At 31.9% G+C, this 18,222-nt stretch overlaps 1 protein-coding gene, 1 long non-coding RNA gene and 2 other non-coding genes across 4 annotated transcripts in view; 3 read left to right on the top strand and 1 right to left on the bottom strand.

Annotated features, from left to right (window-relative positions):
* Positions 1-870: 870 nt before the first annotated feature.
* Positions 871-943, top strand: Trnav-cac (transfer RNA valine (anticodon CAC)). The gene has a single exon. It is a non-coding gene; the product is annotated as a tRNA-Val (tRNA).
* Positions 944-1,638: 695 nt separating this feature from the next.
* On the top strand, positions 1,639-1,711 carry Trnav-cac (transfer RNA valine (anticodon CAC)). Its single transcript has one exon. It is a non-coding gene; the product is annotated as a tRNA-Val (tRNA).
* Positions 1,712-2,855: 1,144 nt separating this feature from the next.
* On the bottom strand, positions 2,856-3,836 carry LOC130901485 (uncharacterized). Its single transcript, XR_009060292.1, has 3 exons — positions 3,686-3,836; positions 3,420-3,510; positions 2,856-3,339 (listed from the first exon to the last, which is right to left on the bottom strand). It is a non-coding gene; the product is annotated as an uncharacterized LOC130901485 (long non-coding RNA).
* Positions 3,837-9,580: 5,744 nt separating this feature from the next.
* The window catches only part of LOC130901857 (nose resistant to fluoxetine protein 6-like), a 28,035-nt gene continuing 19,393 nt past the window's right edge, over positions 9,581-18,222 (top strand). Inside the window, exons 1-4 of the mRNA XM_057813491.1 lie at positions 9,581-9,871; positions 12,533-12,771; positions 14,137-14,357; positions 16,112-16,200. Of these exons, the coding sequence (XP_057669474.1) occupies positions 9,658-9,871; positions 12,533-12,771; positions 14,137-14,357; positions 16,112-16,200 (763 nt within the window). The 5' untranslated portion in view covers positions 9,581-9,657. The remainder of the gene's footprint in view (positions 9,872-12,532; positions 12,772-14,136; positions 14,358-16,111; positions 16,201-18,222) is intronic.

Below are 18,222 nucleotides of genomic sequence, written 5' to 3'. Positions count from 1 at the left end.
TAATCAACACTAAGAATTTTTTTTTCGTGTGGCTACCAACTATCCAGAATTACAGGTAAAGTGAATAAATGGAACTAAGAAAAATCAAGTACCAACAAAATTAATCACATAAGACCACAAAGTTAGTTTTACAAAATTGCTACAATCAATTAAATGATTATACTTAAATATTGTTGTTAATCCAAATTAAAAATAGCATCAAACCGACCAAGCTACATGAATCGGCTGATCTTTGCCTGCGTATAATTTTAACCTAACATTTGGAATTTCCTCTAAAAAAATTAAGATTTTAATTTATTTCCTGCAAGGTACACAACCCATATGACAAAATTTTGTAATTATGGTTGCCTGTAAGCTCGCGTTCATTAGAGATTTACTTTACAATGCTATCAATTTTTTGAAAGGAATATCAGGTGGTAGAATTCTGATAAAAAACCTTAAATATACTTTTATATCTAGGTATTGGTTTCTCTAAACTACGTTTCTGCTAATCACCACCAAGATTATATACTCGGTAAACGAACTAAGTAAAGTCTGCGGTCAATTTGGATTCTCCCTAATTTAGCATCTTATTAATCAAAACCCGATTTCAAGCATCATTTTGTACTAAATTGTCATAGAAACTATGGAAATAAAGATCCATAAAACTAGATCGTACGAAAGATATATTGAGTCTTGCTTTTTATTGTATATTATTTTTATATAAAGCGGTTTTCGAATAGCACTAATTTACCTGCTCATAGTTTAGTTTATAGTAAAATTTGAATATTATTTTTAATAGTTTAAACTTTGATAAACAAATTTTTGAGCTAAAAATTATAAATTTGTAGTATTATAAATTTGTATGTATTACCAAGCAAAAATAATGCAGTTTCCGTAGTGTAGTGGTTATCACGTGTGCTTCACACGCACAAGGTCCCCGGTTCGATCCCGGGCGGAAACATTTCTTTTTAAAATTTTGACCACTTTACATTTTTGAAAACTAGGTTGTAGTTGCACCTAGCTATTTACATTATAGAATTAATGCAGTTTACTCATATAAAAATTTAATTTAATAATATAAAATGGACATTTCTTCTTCATCAGTTGACGACATTGTTATTCTAAATTTTAGTAAAATTATTAGGTTACATTCCATTAGTGACTGAGTGATATTTCTGTATAGTTTTCGAATAATTTTTAGCAGATTTAAATTATATAATGTAATGTGTGTTGCCTACGTTGACTAAATTCTAGTTATTGATGCTTCTAGATGTTCTTGATTTCAGGTCCCTTCTGTATAAAAATTAGTTTTTTTTCAATAATTCTTAAACAAAAGATACCTAAAATTAAGAATATTTAGAAGCATTGATATATCAAAAGTTCCAAGAAATGAGAAATTAAAGAAATTCTATATATTTGATGTCTTGATCACGGTCTTACATGCGTCTTTATATAATACTAAAACAATAATATATCATATTGTTACTGTATGTTTGGTTGAATAATTTGCTTTCCTTGTATTCATATAGAAATTGAATATATATTACGAAAAAATTTTCCATCTCATTCCAGAATAGGCTTTGAATATTAACTGTTTTTCATATTTTTAATATAAAATGTTATATTTAATCAAAAAGTTATCGATATTAGTATTAAGTTTCCGTAGTGTAGTGGTTATCACGTGTGCTTCACACGCACAAGGTCCTCGGTTCGAACCCGGGCGGAAACATTTTATTTACTACTTTTTATTAAAACATTAATATGTTAACTCACAACTGTTTTTTTTTAATTTAGAATTTATTGCTGTACTTTAATGGCTGAAAAGTAATCTATCAACTATCAAGAGTGATGATCCCTAAAATAGGGATCGAAGAAAATATAATTAATCTTCCACCTAACAAAAAATGAAACTTTGGTGACGGTAATAAAATTAACTAAAAATGAAAATAATCAGCTAAATCGTTACCCCAAACCAATGTCAGACTCTAAGGTGTTGCAAATGGAAGAGGGGTAATATATTATGCTCTGTGACCCTCTGTGCAGAAAGAAATAGTTCTTCGTATAAACTGACTATTAGGTAGTTATGTCAATTTTTCCTTACACGACTATTTATTTCAAGTATGATTCAAAACAGAGCTTATCGGAAACTATGATTATAGATAAGAGAGATCACCCATGCCTCGGTAACCTGCGAATGGAACTATTTATAAGAATTAATAATAAATAACCACATCAGGGAGATTAATAGCTACGGCCGTCTACGGCCTTATATGTTTGAAACATAACAAGATTGTTGATTGTTTTTACTTGATAAAATGAAAGGCCAATAAATGCTTTTGAACTGTTTCGATTAATTGAACATCAAAGATTTTGACGTCAACCAAATCCCCATGGACAATCCCTCCACAAAATCAGATTCTACATTTGATAATGGAACGATACAGGTAAAGTACGAATCAACTAAGAAAATGCCACAGGCGTCATCAACTAGTTATCGTCTGCCTCACTTTAAAATATTCCCTCTCTGTCGCTTCAGACTAATATACCAGTGGCGTAGGTTCTTATTTAAATAAAAATTAATGCAGTTCGCAACAAAACATTTATTAGATTAAAAAATACAAAAAAATATATTTTAAGGATTTAAACATATATTACAGTAGGATATTACTTAGTTAATAGAAATAGCAACTGTTTATTGCATAAAGGTTTGGTGTGCATGGCATGTTTATAATAAGCACAGTTTTTGCAAATGTTGAGTGTAATATTTTATCTATGTCGTTAATTAAAAAAAAACATTATTCGCTATCAGAAACTAGAGACGAACATCCTAGTTCATCAGTAATGATGAACTAATGAACTATCAGTATCCTCGCTGTTTTTGTCTTCACTTTCTTCCGATGAACCCATATTTACTGTAAATATTAAGTGATCTAGAGTGTGGTCTAAGATGTGCTCTTTTTGTATAAGGTCATTCTCATATTTTTTAACATGTTGGCAAATATTATACCACTCTTGTTCCGATACCTCCTCAAATTTCTGCCTAGCGAGTGCCTCCGTTTCGGACAGTTTAAATGTTGTATTGTGCGCAGCTACCCAATTTTTTACTAATAAACAGATTTTTTCGATCGGGTTTAGTTCTGGATGATAAGGAGGTAAACGTAGTACACGGTGCCCATGTTGTAACAGTTCGTTTATTTTGTACTTTATTGGCTGCTGTGTATGTAAGTTTCATCAGTATAACATATATTGCGGCCTTCGTTACGGTATTCTATCAGCTTCTTTAGGTAATTTATTCGTTTCAGGCGAATGTCGTGTGATTCACACAAAATTTTTCTTCGGTCTGACATTTTCTGCCATCTACAAAAAAAAAATCTCTGTGATAGACATCAAGGTTTTAATTATCGTAATAATGGACAACTTAAAATCAAAATTATTACCTGAAACCAATTTTTTTAAGGAGCCGATTCAAGCTGCTTACACTTATTGCTTCTGTCAAGATTTGCCGGTCATTTATTTTCTGCAAAACACCTGTAATTTCATCATAATTTAGCATTGCACGTTTGCTCTTTTAAATTAAATAGTAACAACGGTAAACCTTAAACTAAGTAGGTACATGACTTTATAATATGTGTAAAATATGTATAAAAATGTGTAAACTCCGCTTTTCTTCAACCTACTTCTCGAATTAAATCTTGCTACATACCTGTAATTTTTCAAAGGGATAGTAACTCCTTTATCTGCCAATTTTTTCATGAAATTAATAATATTGCTTATGATTTCTCGTCCTTGGCTGCGTATAATAAGACCTTGCTATGGCACAGACTAAAAATAACACCGAACATAATAAATCACACTATCTACTGAACAACGAATAATACTAAATGCTGAATATCCGATGTTCCGTAGGTTATGCATCTGACCATAAGCTCAAATTATTTATAATATTACCGTACTTTCCTTCATAAGTAAAGGCTTGGCAACATCGAAGAGGGATTCGCAATGGTAAGAGATCCATGGTTACGCAACGACTTCCCTTGGAATTCTGATTTGCACCATGCGGCAGACGTTCAGCGTTGCCACACTATTTAGCACTTGCATTTCTATATTAAAAATATCGAACAATCGTAAAAAATCGCCACTGTCACATAAATAGAATGGGCCTAAGAGAGAAGGAAATTATTGCGGCCTTTGTCAGGTATGACACGTCTAGCCTTTTCTTAGCTGATTTGTACTTTATTTGTAGGGCTAGATTTGAACTTAATGCCGTTCATTGGCACCGGAAAAAATCCATTCCATTACTGGAATTTTACTTATAGTTCATATACTCTATTTTTCAAAATTAAAATAACAAACTTCATCAAAAGAACCTATTTACGTTTTTGTAATACATACGACGTAATCGACAGATTATAATATTTTTTTAAGATTCTTTGATTGATTAAAGTTTATGATTTGAAAAATGGAAAAAATAATTTCGAAATTAATTCAATTTTTCAAAAAAAAAAATACCAAATAAACTTCTTTCATTCTAGAAAATAGAAAAATCGATTATTATTTCAAATCTCCAAGGAAATAAATTGATTTTGATTGATAATTAGAACCACCAAAATTATAATTCGCAAATAATGAATGAATTGAATTTCTTGAATTATCAATTAAACAGAAAATTATGAATTTATTAATTATATAGAGCAATCTTGATAAGACTAAAAATTAATTTTTTTTCACTCCCAAAATTTTTCCGCCCTGGACATTTGCCCCAACTAGCCCTAGTGTAAATTCACTGTTGGATGAGAATCAATTTTATTTTGAGAGGACCTTCAATTATATCCAGAGACCTTGATTGTAAAAATAAGGAAAAGTATGTGGTCGCTACGTTCAGTGTAGGCATTAGAACCGATTATTTTGCAAATTATATATTTCAGTTACAACATTATTTAATCATCAGGAATAAATTATAAACTAATTATTAAATTGTCCTGCAATTATTAAATTGTAATCAATAATGACGAATCAATTTCTTCGTTTATGGAAGCATGTCATTTTTTATACCAAGTCGGAAAATTGTTTCATTTAGAATATTGAATCATTATTCTGATGAAAATACGATTATATACGAGGGCGCTTTAGACGGGTGGGGTAAAAAACGAATAGTGCGTTGGGCATCTATATATCTTGTCTATGCACGTTCCAAAACACGTTTCTGTCACTATTATAGTATTTGTGCAGTAGCGGTTTGAAACGAACGTCTTTTTTTCTCGCGCCGAAAACCATGTGTGATGAAAAACAACGAATCAAACTCAAAATTCCTCGTTAAATTGAAAAAAACTCCGACTGAGTGCTATAAATTGTTGCGAGAGGCCTATGGGGACAATTCTCTATCTCGTGCAAGTGTTTTTGACTGGTATAAGCACTATATTGAGGGCCGAAAGAGCGAACCATTATTCAATGTTTATCGTTTTTTTCGAAATTAACAGTATCGTGACGATTGAATGGGTTCCAGAGGGTCAGACTGTCAACCAGACTTACTATTTATCAGTTTTGTCAACACTGCAAGAACTAATTCGTAAAAAACGACCCGATTTTGCACCAGGACAACGCACCTGCCCATAACGTGATATCTGTGAAGCAGAATTTGACCAGTAGCGCACTCCAGTGCTCTAACACTCGCTATACTCACCAGATTTGGCACCGTGCGACTTTTTTTGTTTCCGAAGATAAAATCTGCTTTGAAAGGGACCCAATTTGAGTCGATAGAAGCGGTAAAGCTCGGCAGTACTCCTAAAGGCACTTACCAATGGAAAAAACATATGGAAAGGTGTGTAGCGAGGGAATAGGAGTATTTAAATGTAGAATAATTTTTATAATAAAGCCTAACCTAACCATTCTCGTTATTTTATAGCCAGACCTCGTATAGGGTCAGAGTAATATCATATAGTATTATAGGCGAATTTTACCAAATTTTAGACGTATCATTCATATGTAGGTATGAATGTCATATAGTTAATAAATTGGAAGATTCCTATTATTTGAGTTGACACGTTGAGATCCGATGCGGTTCATAGGCCCGCAACTGAACTCTCCTTTGGACCCAACGATGTATTTTATTCCAAATCCACTCCACGGTTCAAGGGACAGTATTTAAATGTTTTTCACAGTTTGATTAGACCGTCCTAGATCCTTGGAACATTATACTACACTTGGTCCATTTGAATTTTTTTTTGATCTTCAACTCCATTGTTTTCATATTTTTTTTGGTTTCTTCAATATAATTCGAATGATATTTTATTAGAATTTTTGATTTATGCTACCTTCACATTACCTACCTTGATCTTATATAATATTTTTCAAAGCATATCGTAGATTTTTGTAGACTGCACATAAGTATAAATCATCGTTCAAAGAATAAAATTCGGCAAGTAGTTCTTGCAAAAAAATATATAGAAAAACTTTATTTCAAATAAAAAGTGCAAAAATGATGTTTTCTTTTCAAGAATTTCTCTGGGCTCTGGAGGAAGTTTTTGCACTAAACTTTACCTCGGGCCCAGAGGGGGCTATGAACCGCACACAAAGAACATTTCCTTTATTTTTTGTTGGATCCACAACCCATATTATTGAGCATATAAACACAAACACATTTTTGGGCCCTGTGGAAAGTTTATCAATTTTGGTTGGGGCCCAACGTGTTAAATCAATTGTCATAAATATATTATCACTATGTATTATTCTGTGAAGATATAATTTTCGATGGCTTTCAGCCTCAATCTCATCTTGCTTCACCTCTATATTGGTCTAGGAAAGAAAGTAATCTCACATTTTATCACAAAATAATTGAGAATGTGTCGACTACGAATAATTTACTGAATTGTCTAATAGAATCTGGTAAAAACTGAGATCCAACGTACGTACAAAGTACAAATGAGGGCACGCGAAATTTGAGTTTTTCACACTCTCTCACTTTTGATCTTACAAAATATTGTAGGTATGAAATTTGTAGGAAATTTTATGCCAAATAATAAGAACTTAAAAAAAATTTTGCGACGTTTTATTTATTGAAAAATGATCATAAATTTAGCGGAAGTCGTAGAGTTGTAGTATGATGACATAATTTTCGAGTTTAAAGTAAGAAATAGTTTTTCAATATTTCGGATTTTAACTTCCCTTATGAATTTAGAAATAATGGATCTTCAAAATAAAAAAAATAAATACAAATTCAAATTAAAAAAATATAATTAAAATTATTTTAATACGATATTAAGAAGCCAATATATCAAAAGATGGATACTTACTAAATACTACAGGAATCTTTGAATTCGTGAATCATTCTGTGATTTAATTCATGTTTCTTCATCTTCATTGCACCACTGAGCATGAGGACATTGGGGAGCAACGCAACAGATTGAATTCAATAAAGTGTTCACGAACTTAAAATTTGTTCTGCAATTTTCTTCATATATTATATATTTCTACATATACTTCAGGAAAAGTATATGTATTATATTATATTGTATCTACAGCAGAGCTAGAGGCTTTTTACTGGTATTTTAGCTTACAGCTAAAGCTCGTTTTAATGCTTGTTCAAAGGTCTAACATTTTCTGATAACATGATGCTTTCTTAATGAATCATATTGGAGGCTTTGAGAGTTTGGAGGTTTCGTTGTTTATATGAATCTGATTGTGAACTCGTCGGTCGAAAGACTTTCTTCCTTATATTTAAAATGATTAGTCATGACTTGAAAAAACATATTTTATTAATACTACATATAATGAATATAATAACCCAATGATCATACTTAAAATGACAGAGCAATCGCACCTTGTACAAATCTAAGAAATTTTGTTCATCTTAATATATTGACGTTTGGAATGATACGAGTAATATTGAAATTGATTTGGGAAAAAACCGATTTAAAGTCTCCCTCCTACTCAATTATCCAAGAGATAATGGAAAGCTGGCTTTGAGAAATCGAAGTATGATCGCTCAAAATTTTGGGAATCATTTTCTAATGACCAATGCCGCATTCAAATTACCACCGTTTATTGGGAGGTTCAATGTATTAGGGTTGAATTTTTTCACAACAACTACTAGTATCGATAATATGTTAATAGGTTATTTTGGTGTATGAGTGTACCCTATATAGATACTTCTAATAGATTTATGTGGATGCCTTGAATTATTTGATAAGCTTTTATAATTATTTTGGAATACAAATAGAAATCGAAATATTAACCAGTTGCGCTACTTTATGAACACAAGGTACAAACAAGTGCTAAGCTTACATGAAAATACAAACACCATAGATAGAACTTCCTAATTTTAGTTATGTAAGGCTCATTGCCTCTGGGGTTTTCTAGTTATTTAGAGAATACAGTTTGGGAGGATGTATACTAGTAGATATCTTTCATTTCAGACTGTATTTTCTTAACATGATCATTAAAAATAACTATAGGCACAATATTAAAAGCTCCTTTATAGTTATTATTATGGAAGTAAGAGTTGACTGGGTTTTGTTATGGATACATGTCTGTGATAAGCACTTACTAAACAGTTATGGAAGTTCCACTTTTCCATAAACTCTTGCGCCACTTATTTCCATCCTTACAAATTTCTTGGAAACCTGAAATACCTGAATTTTTGGATTGAACTTTTTTGATATTAAGTTAAATAAGTCAAATCTAAAAATTAGCGTGGTTGGAACATACGAGGATGATCACGGAAGTATATGACCTAACCCATAGATGGCGGTAGTTGCTTGAAAAATACCACTAGAAAATGCACGATCCAAACAGCATATGATTCAAATTTGAAGACGCCACGTTGTTTGATAGTCATCAATAGTGAACTTTTTCAGTGAATTTGTAAACATGGAAAACATTGGTCATCGTTATGTAATTCAATACTTTTATTTGAAAGGCGTTAGCCCAACGAATAAAAGAGCTCAGCTAGATTGTACTCTGGGTGAGACTGCTCCTTCGTCATCAACAGTAAAATGTTGGATAGCAGAGTTTAAACGAGGTCGTACGACCTGCGAATGCTGATGTTTCCATCGAGTGTTTGGCAATGTTTTACAGAAATAAAACCGAATTTTTACACCGTTTCATAACAACCATGGATGAAATATGGGTTCATCACTTCACACCCGAAACAAAAGAACAATGGACTGAAAGGGAGAATCGGTTCCAAACAAGGCAAAGACCGTTCCATCTGCAGGCAAGGTCATGGCGTCGGTTTTTTGGATACGCGTGAGATAATTTTCAATGACTGACTTGAAAAAGGAAAAATTATGTTTGAGAAAATAAAGGACCCGTTTTCATGGGTTCATCACTGGAAAAGATACGTTGGAATTGTATTGGTGTGTGTTTTAATATTTCGTATATTCTATTTGATGGTTTATTCAAATGTTTATTGTTAAAATTGAATAAATCGAGATGGAAAATATAGCCTTCAGCCGTTATGACACCTATTGTTTCTATCACTATTCTTCCCACTAGAGCAGTGTTCAATTCTTATCATAAATAATAGTTTTCTTAATATCGTCTCTGTATGATTGTCTTTATTTTTTATTCATTTAATTAACGGAATAAGTTAAACAGAAAGATAATTGAATTTACGAAGCGAGACTATTAACTTTCATTCGTAAATAAGTTTTGTTCACACACCTTGTGGATTTTAAGATGGAGGAGCTTAGTTTTTTAACAATTTATTACATAATTTCTATTTTTTATCAAGTCGAGGCCAATGTTATAGTGGATGTGTCAAATCCAGAAATTATAGAAGATGCTATTCAAAATTATATTCCTACATTACGTTCTAATTCAGAAATTTGTAGAAATCAAAGTATATTATACGCCGAAAATCTGAGAAAATATACAAGATGGGCAGCAGAAAGTAAGTCTATGTATTTCATAATAAAACTGTTTTATTATTTAAAATGAAATTAGTAAGTCCAAGATTTAATGTTATATGATAACTTTATCCCTTTGGTCTCACATACTAAGTAAAATAATTTAGGGAAATCACGTCTTATAGCTTGATATATTGAGGCAAGATAGGAAAATGTTGAAATCTATCAAAGATAATGATACTGTGAAATTGGATACTGTTTACAAGTTCTACGAGACATTTAGCAGTGGAAAAGAGTTAATTAAGGACGGTACTTAAAAATAAATGGAACTTGTTTATTTAAACAAGCGATTAAACTAATTGAGAGCATCTTGAAGCATGTGTAATCAATTTGACAGAGGATCTGCAAATTAAATAAGTAACCACTGAGTATGTTTGAAGACATCAGACAAGAGGTCTGCGATCTGCCAGTTTCTCAATAGCTTCTATTCTCATAGGACCTTAATAAGATTAATTTGAACTATTGCTTTGTTCTCAGAGATAAAAGTCCATGACCAAGTTTATCTTTCAGCAAAATGCATTCTAAATCTATCTCTCTGAAATTGCTGCCGTCTAGAGTCTGGCTGTCTTGTCAATCAGTCATTCTCGGATAGCGTTATCTTTAAATTGCGTGTTAATTTGATCACTTAACGTTTTTCATTGTCTATTCGCTTATTGTTCAAAAATAACCCAACGGCCATAACGATATCAGAAGGGAGTGTTTTTACAAATATGCATGAACATTTGACCATGAGAAAGCTTTTTTCAAAGGGGATGACACGTTTACTCACAGTAATCAAAACGATCATCATCAAAGTGAACTCCAGCCGCTGAACCACGTCCAAAGCATCCAAATGCATAACAGTCAGCTGGGAAGGTTATGGCTTCAGTATTTCGGGATGCGTATGGAATATTGTTCATCGATAGTCTCTCCATAAGGAAGGTACAGTCAATAGCAAATACATAAAGTTGTTGGGATCGTTTAAATGCAAAAATCAAGGAAAAACGGCCTCATATGTCGAAGAAAAAACAACTATTTCACCAAGACAATGCACTGAATCACAAGTCGATGGCAACGATAGTTGAATTGCACAAATTACACTTCGAATTTTTTCCTCATCCTCATTATACTCCAGATCTGGCTCCCAGAGACTACTGACTATTCGCTGATTCCAAAAAATGCTAACCGGTAAGAAATTCAGCTCGAACAAAGAAGCAATTGCTAAAACTGAGCCTATTTTGAGGCAAAAGACAAATCCAAGCACGAAAAAACACACAATTTGAAGGAGAATGGATATCCCTTTGCGATGAGGTACGTACTGGTAGGCCCTCTAGTTTAGTAGCTGTTGGAAACGTTGAAAAAGTGAGGCATGTGGTCAATGGAGATTGAAGATGAACTTTGAAGAAGAAGATTGAAGATTAAGACAACTCTTGGATCTGGATTCAAGACAGTAAAGTTTACATGATTATTTTTACGTGAAAAACGTTAATCTTTGGGTGCCACATCAACTATTTCCGAAAAAGAGAATAATAATCACACGTGAAGACCGCAAAATGTGTATTTCAAATTCTTGAACTATGTATCATCACACACTGAGTGTGTGATGATACATACGTTGAGTTGTTGAGCTGTATTAACGAGCTGAAAGATTAGTCGAAAATCGAATTGTTCTTTTCTAGGACTAGTTCAGATAAATAATATTTATGTGTTGTAGTATTTAACTCATAATATTATTTATTTTATATCAGATGATATTTAATTTTTTATTCGATCAATTCCCGTCGTTCTTGGTTATAATTGAATTATCCACGGTTTCCTCAGAGGTAACTGATATCCCATCGATCAATGAGTCTACGATGACTGACAGGTGTCAACGCAAATCTTTTTTTTTTCTCTGAAAATACCTTCTTTTGAACAACAGTTGTCTAATTTCAATTTTATTTCATCTAATAGTTTATTGATTGATCACGCAAATTTCATAAGGAATTGTTACAATTATTTTAGCCATATGAATATTCAAGCATGAAAAGTTTCTTACCAAAAACGAAAACTTATAATTCATAGGATTCTTTCAATAAGTTTAAGAAAGATGAAAAGAATTGTTCGCATCAATAACAACATGCACAAGATGTTCATTGTATTTGGAGTGATGATTTATGCAATGATAATAATTTCTTGTGATAAATCATTACATATTGTAGCTTGTTGTGAAAGCCATCAGTTATTTATTCACTTGGTGTCGTTGTTAGGGCATACACCTGTAAAATGTCCAGTTTAACCGATTTTGTATCTGGTTTTATTGATGTTATTCAACTCGCAATCCATGAAATTGATGAACCGTGTCGGGACGACAAAAGCGACACCACCAAAGTTCTGTTCACCGTGTTCAGAAGAGTGAACGGTGTTTCCTTTCAATGTTACAAAATGACCGTCTCCTTTCCAGTCGTCTCAATATCCTGACGTTGTATTCTCCAATTTCCTTTTCTATTTCATCCAGTTTATTTGGCTGCAGCATTCTTTGAATATCCCAAGTACCTAGTTGGATAGTTCGATGAAGCGTGGACTGTTTGATATTAGGAATGTAGATTTTTGATAGATAAATAATAAATATAAAAGACTTATCAAAAAAATTGTTTTCTAACACTTTTTTTATTCCTAATTCACAGTGTTTGATTCTACAACGAAATTTCCAAATGGTATACTTGAGGGATCAAATTACGATTTTGGTAATTTTGATGAATGCATTAGAACAGAGGTTTCATACGAGAATTATAATTTTACTGGAAAGTACTGCTTGGCGAAATTCACTATAGAGCCTTCAAAATACTTTCTCGAAGAATATACGTCCAATGGAACAAGTTCTCTTAGTGATTTTACGAACAGTTCAATATGGATGAAAATTATTGTAAGTATTATCAGTTATTGCTTCATAGTGACTCACAGCTAATTTATGTATATAAATGTATGAGGGGCCGATAAGAACGAAATACTATTATACAATTTGGTTCTTAAGTGGCGTTAAAAATAAACTTCAAAAAGAATCAATATCGTTGCCTACATACGAAAAGTGATGAGAAAGTATCGTTAACTCACTAGTAGGATTGATTAATTTGTGATGCCATGAGTAGCGTGAAGTATGTTGGAATTGATGATAGGAAGGTTGGTGGTGAAGGTTTCGGAAAAGGTACACTCTCATTGTCCGCTCCTAATAGCCATTTGGATGAATTGTGAGAAAATGGCTCAGAAACCGCAAATTTGTGTCCTTTGAAACTACGATTAACATTTTAATGAAGATTTAATCGCCTGTCTTCTTGAGTTCTGAATTATGTCGTAAATTCTCAATTGGGCATTATTTTATCACCCAACTCCTGTTTTCCTGAAACCTACTCTACTTATTTAATCCTCATCCTTTACGAGAATCTTTTTCTCAAAATTCTATCAATTTCCTTCGGTCTATTGTTTATGGTAGTACCTTATGTAGTTTCTTTCTTCTGTTTCTCAGTCACTTTGTTAATTTCGTCCATCCAGATCTGCCTAGGTCTTCCTCTATTTCTCGCTCTTACTTTTCAGGCTTCCAATATTCTTCTTGTAATAGTTTCCTCACTCATTCTTTCCACATCTCGCAATCATTTTAGTTCTGCAGGTTTTGTATTTAATATTTGCGCGTATGCTTCATTTTTGATGTAGTCTAATCGAGTGATATTATCAATTTTTCGAAGAAATCTCATATCTATAGTTTGAACCTTTTTTCCCGTGTTTTTCGGTCGTTGTCCATGATTTTGAACCATATATTGTATGTGTATAACCACCATTTTCAAAATTTCTACTCATATATCCTTAGGTTTTACATTGTTTCCTAGACAAGATGTTTATATCGCATTGAATAGTTTTCCTGTGTTTCCTGTCATTTTTTATGTGTTCTTTTTGTTTATTTCTTATTTTGATGTTGTGTGTCTTTCTATGTTCTTGTTAATACTGTGTGTTTCGTGGAACGAAGAAAATTGTATAACATTTTTAAGTCCTCTTGAGTGAAATAAGGATGATTAAAAATTCGAAAATAATACCCCATCATCAATTTTTCTTCCTTGACGATGCATTTCGAAGTACTGCTTATACTAGAAATGCAACATAAAAGAAAAGTTTAAGGATAGTACTGAGTTCAATTTTTGATGTTAATTTTGAAAAATTTCAAATAAAAATTGGTCAATTTTTGACAGTAGAAAAAGCATATTTCTCTATTCTTAATCATTTGTATTTATTCAATTTCCAGAATTCTATGGAAGATCCTGTAAAGAACCCTCGAAATATATTACGGTTTGCTTTTTGTATGCCTTCCAGTTGCACCAATTCGGATTTGCAGGAAACTCTACAGGAAGTTATTGAAAACTTAAATGAACAAGTTGGTTTCAGGGTAACTGTAGAAATTGATCAACTTAGTTGTCAAGTTCAAGCTCAAAGCTCTCGACTGGACTACGGCGATCTAATATTTATGTGAGTTTTTAAATAAATCTTAAAGTTTTCTAAATATGAAAGTGAATAATTAATTCTATGATTCTAAGATAAGCGTCTATAAACGTATGAAGTAATTTATGTATATACTGCTAGCATTTGGATATAAACTTGGAAAACTCGTCTAGCATTAAATTTTCCATTACAACAATTTTTCATTATAAAATTCGAGCTTAATTTGAAACTATTATATGTAACACATATTAGACAACTGAAAATAGGCTAAGCCTCGGAAATCAAAACGCACACGACCAAGATTTAAACTTTCGTCCCGTGTAGTGCACACGATTTTTCTTCATACCTCGATCGAAGCTATGTACTTTTTTGCAGGGATAGAAGTTAAACATTTACTTTTGCCTCGGGAATTATGACGCGCAGGGCCGAAAATTCAATATTTGGTTCATGCAGGGTAATGCGCGGATATATTTTTTTATTGGGAGTAAATGTTAACCTTTAGCCTTAGAGCTTTAGCTACTAAAGACGAAAGTACGTACTTTCGTCCGAGGTATGGAGAAAAAATTACTTATGTTATTCTTCTTATTCCTCTCTTTCCCAAGATTAATATATCTGAACAGAGATTCCCAGATAATCAACCACTCTATTAAATCCCCATTAAATGAAAACAAATAAAACTGATTTCTTCATCTGAAGTTACAGAAAAGGGTTGGAGGAGAATCTTTTTCTTTTACAATCGGAAAAATGTACATCTTTTTTCCGGATATTTTACTGAAGGTTTTCTATTTATCCAGTAACAAAATTTGAGAGGAAAAATGATAGCCAGCTCACCAGCTCTTTCAGTTTTTAATTTTGCGATCACAATAAAATTTTAGTTCCTCTCTATTTATTTTTTATGAACCTTATAAGTTCTATTTTATAAAATTTCCGAGTTGTTTTCCTTTGTTTATTATCTTCAAAACACTCACTTCATTTGAATGTGCATATGTGTATGACCTATTCTGAAAAGTGAGGGTTTTCATTGTTATATCAAAATCAAGATACGGAATATGTATGATATGTGATGAGTCCCCTGTATGATATTTTATTTATTCTCATAAATTAGAAAGAAAATTCAATAGTCGAAACAGTTACGAACTAAACTTTTTTTGTTATAATTATTAAATATAAACCTTAGATCAGCGGTAACCGAATTATTTTTGTTGGGCGGAACCCTAGGTCAAATTAGGAGTAAATTAACCATACTAGGGCTTTTAGGTTCTAGTAAGTTGCACTAAATGTTTACTGTAAGAATGATTTAATTCAACTTTGTCAAAACCAGAAATATCAGTTTTAGATTACCAACTCAGTCGAAAGTCGAGTTTTCTATCTACATATAATTTGAACAGTAGAAAAAGTATGATATGCATAACAATTATTGTATCAATGGCAAAACAAGAAATGAGATTCTGCCTAACTTTAATGTACTGTGGCCATGCCAGACCATGCTACCTGTCACGAACTCGAATTTACACTACGGTACCTAAACGGAATTTTAGAATACATTTTAAAATAAGATAATTGAAACTAAATAATAATACGTTCATTTATAGAATTACCATCATACCTACATATATCAAAGGTGAAGCGATTCACAAGTCTAGTTAGACTAGAAAAAAACATCGATACATTGAATTTTCGCGGAGCCCATGGGAGCTTCTCAGGGAAACCCTGGGTTCCGCGGAACCGCTGCCTTAAGTGACTTATTTGATTCAAAATATGATGCAATTTCAATTTTTTAGAATAATATCCATTATTGCTTTATGTTTTGTGATCACTGGTTCATGCTATTACCATTTTTCAAATAGAAGACAATCTGCAGATAGTTCGGGTAAGTTCATTCTATTTTATAAAAATATTCAGCAATAGATAAATATATTTTTGTGGTATGAAACTTATTACTTTTCAATATTTTTTTGTTACCCTACACCTTTTATTGAGTTTTTAGAAAAATATCCATATTTTTATTGCTAATTTCCATCTCATCAATATGTTTTAAATTCATCGATGTTTGGTACCTATAAAAAATAGTAATTATCTCAATTCGTACATAATTACATTACAATTTCGAGATTTTTAAGTTTGAGCCAACTCTACTAAAAGAGTAATCCGTTGTAATGACTGTTGGCTTGTAGCAACCATGGGCAATAAAAAACAAATCACACCAAAGTGACAATAAACTTACTTCAAGAACCGAGTTCAACTATCAACTACGAGGTCAATGTGTTTGTTACCTTTTGAATGGAATACAGGTTTCTGAATTACGAGTGTTTTCAGTTTCTAACCTACTTTATCAGCTATGCCAAAAATGTTGATTTCTTAGTGAATTTTGAGTGAGGTTAATATCTTTTTGATTGAAATTTGTTTTAAATAATTTTATTATATACCAATTTTAGTTTACAGGTAACTTTGTTCACTAACTTATAGTATCGGGTGTTGTATACAATTAAACATTATCACCTATTACAATATAGTGAGTAATTAGGGTGGAAGAATCATATAGAAAAAAGTTGAATCGAAGTATCTTGTTTTTGTCATGGTCATTCAATTTTGTTGTTGATATGAAGGCTTCGATGCAAACTAGTTGTGTTCTGTGGTCAACTGGATTCGTAAAGATTAATACTAGTTGTTTTCGGGTTCAACATTTTCTCATCTACAGGCTAAGTACAAAAATTTTAATCCGGTTAGATTAGGTTAGGTTAGGTTATGCTTTTGGTCATAAAATTTCAACCAATTTATTTATTTTTACTTAACATTCAGGTAAGAAAATGGTTTACCAGAATTCAATATTCAGATATCGATAATTCTGTGAAGTATGATTAGTTAAAAGAAGTATTTAGTACCACATTTTTTGGGTCTTTGAGGCTTTGGGACTCAATTAATATACGACCCTAACAGTAACCCGCATTAAAATTGGACCGCAGGACTCAACTCGTTTACAACCGAAGGCTTTTGCAAGAAAAAGTTTGTCGCCAAGTGCAATGGTTATATTTTTAAGTAATCCATACAACTTAATGTATTCAATTTCGATGTTCGATTTGATTTATTCTTTCAAAGATTTTAGGTTGTTTTGTGACATTCATTTGACAGTGATGTATTGTCTATCTTTTCCAATTAATCGACAATTAATTTACCATACTCAGATGTATGTAATTATTTGAACTTGGTAGTAAATTTGGCGAGATAATCATTTATTTCCAATTTCCTGCACGAACAAATCTCAAGGAATGCGAAACAAGTTTGATGACGTGACAAATAACTTTGAATGGTAATTACAAAGTGAAAGTTTGACTTTGGAAGTTAATTCGAAAATATTTGAAATCGGCTGAAACTTTCGAATAAGACGTTAGTTCAATATTTGCAAATTACTAACAATCTGCTCCACTGACTTTCTCATTAAAAAGATGTCGTGTGATCGTAAACTTCAAAAGATCACTTGAGGTTTGGAATAAACCTCTTCTAATTTAATATACTGTATGATTCCACATTAGTTTTTCGTTACATTAGATGATTAATCAATATCGTTTATTTCATTTCTTTGGTGTGAATTTATAAAGGTCTAAAATTGAAGTAAAAAACAAATTCAATATAAAAATCACCAAAATTATAATTTGTAAACTGTTTCACTATACACCTATTCTATCTTTGAGTACCATGATAAATTAAATAGTTTCCAAATATGGAAGACATCAAATACCGTCGACTCCAATGTAGTTCCTATTCAAAGCATCCTTGGTAATCATCCGAATTTAGAACCACTGTTACAGCTTCTTTAACTTTGTGTTACCATGATAACTAATTTTGAGGTTTAATTTTTATCTTGGAATACCAAAAACTATGGCACAATCAATAA

The sequence above is a fragment of the Diorhabda carinulata genome, chromosome X (genome assembly GCF_026250575.1).
Source record: "Diorhabda carinulata isolate Delta chromosome X, icDioCari1.1, whole genome shotgun sequence".
NCBI classification, from domain to species: domain Eukaryota; kingdom Metazoa; phylum Arthropoda; class Insecta; order Coleoptera; family Chrysomelidae; genus Diorhabda; species Diorhabda carinulata.
The sequence above is the reverse complement of the archived record's forward strand: the minus strand, read 5'-3'. Positions and strand labels throughout refer to the sequence as shown.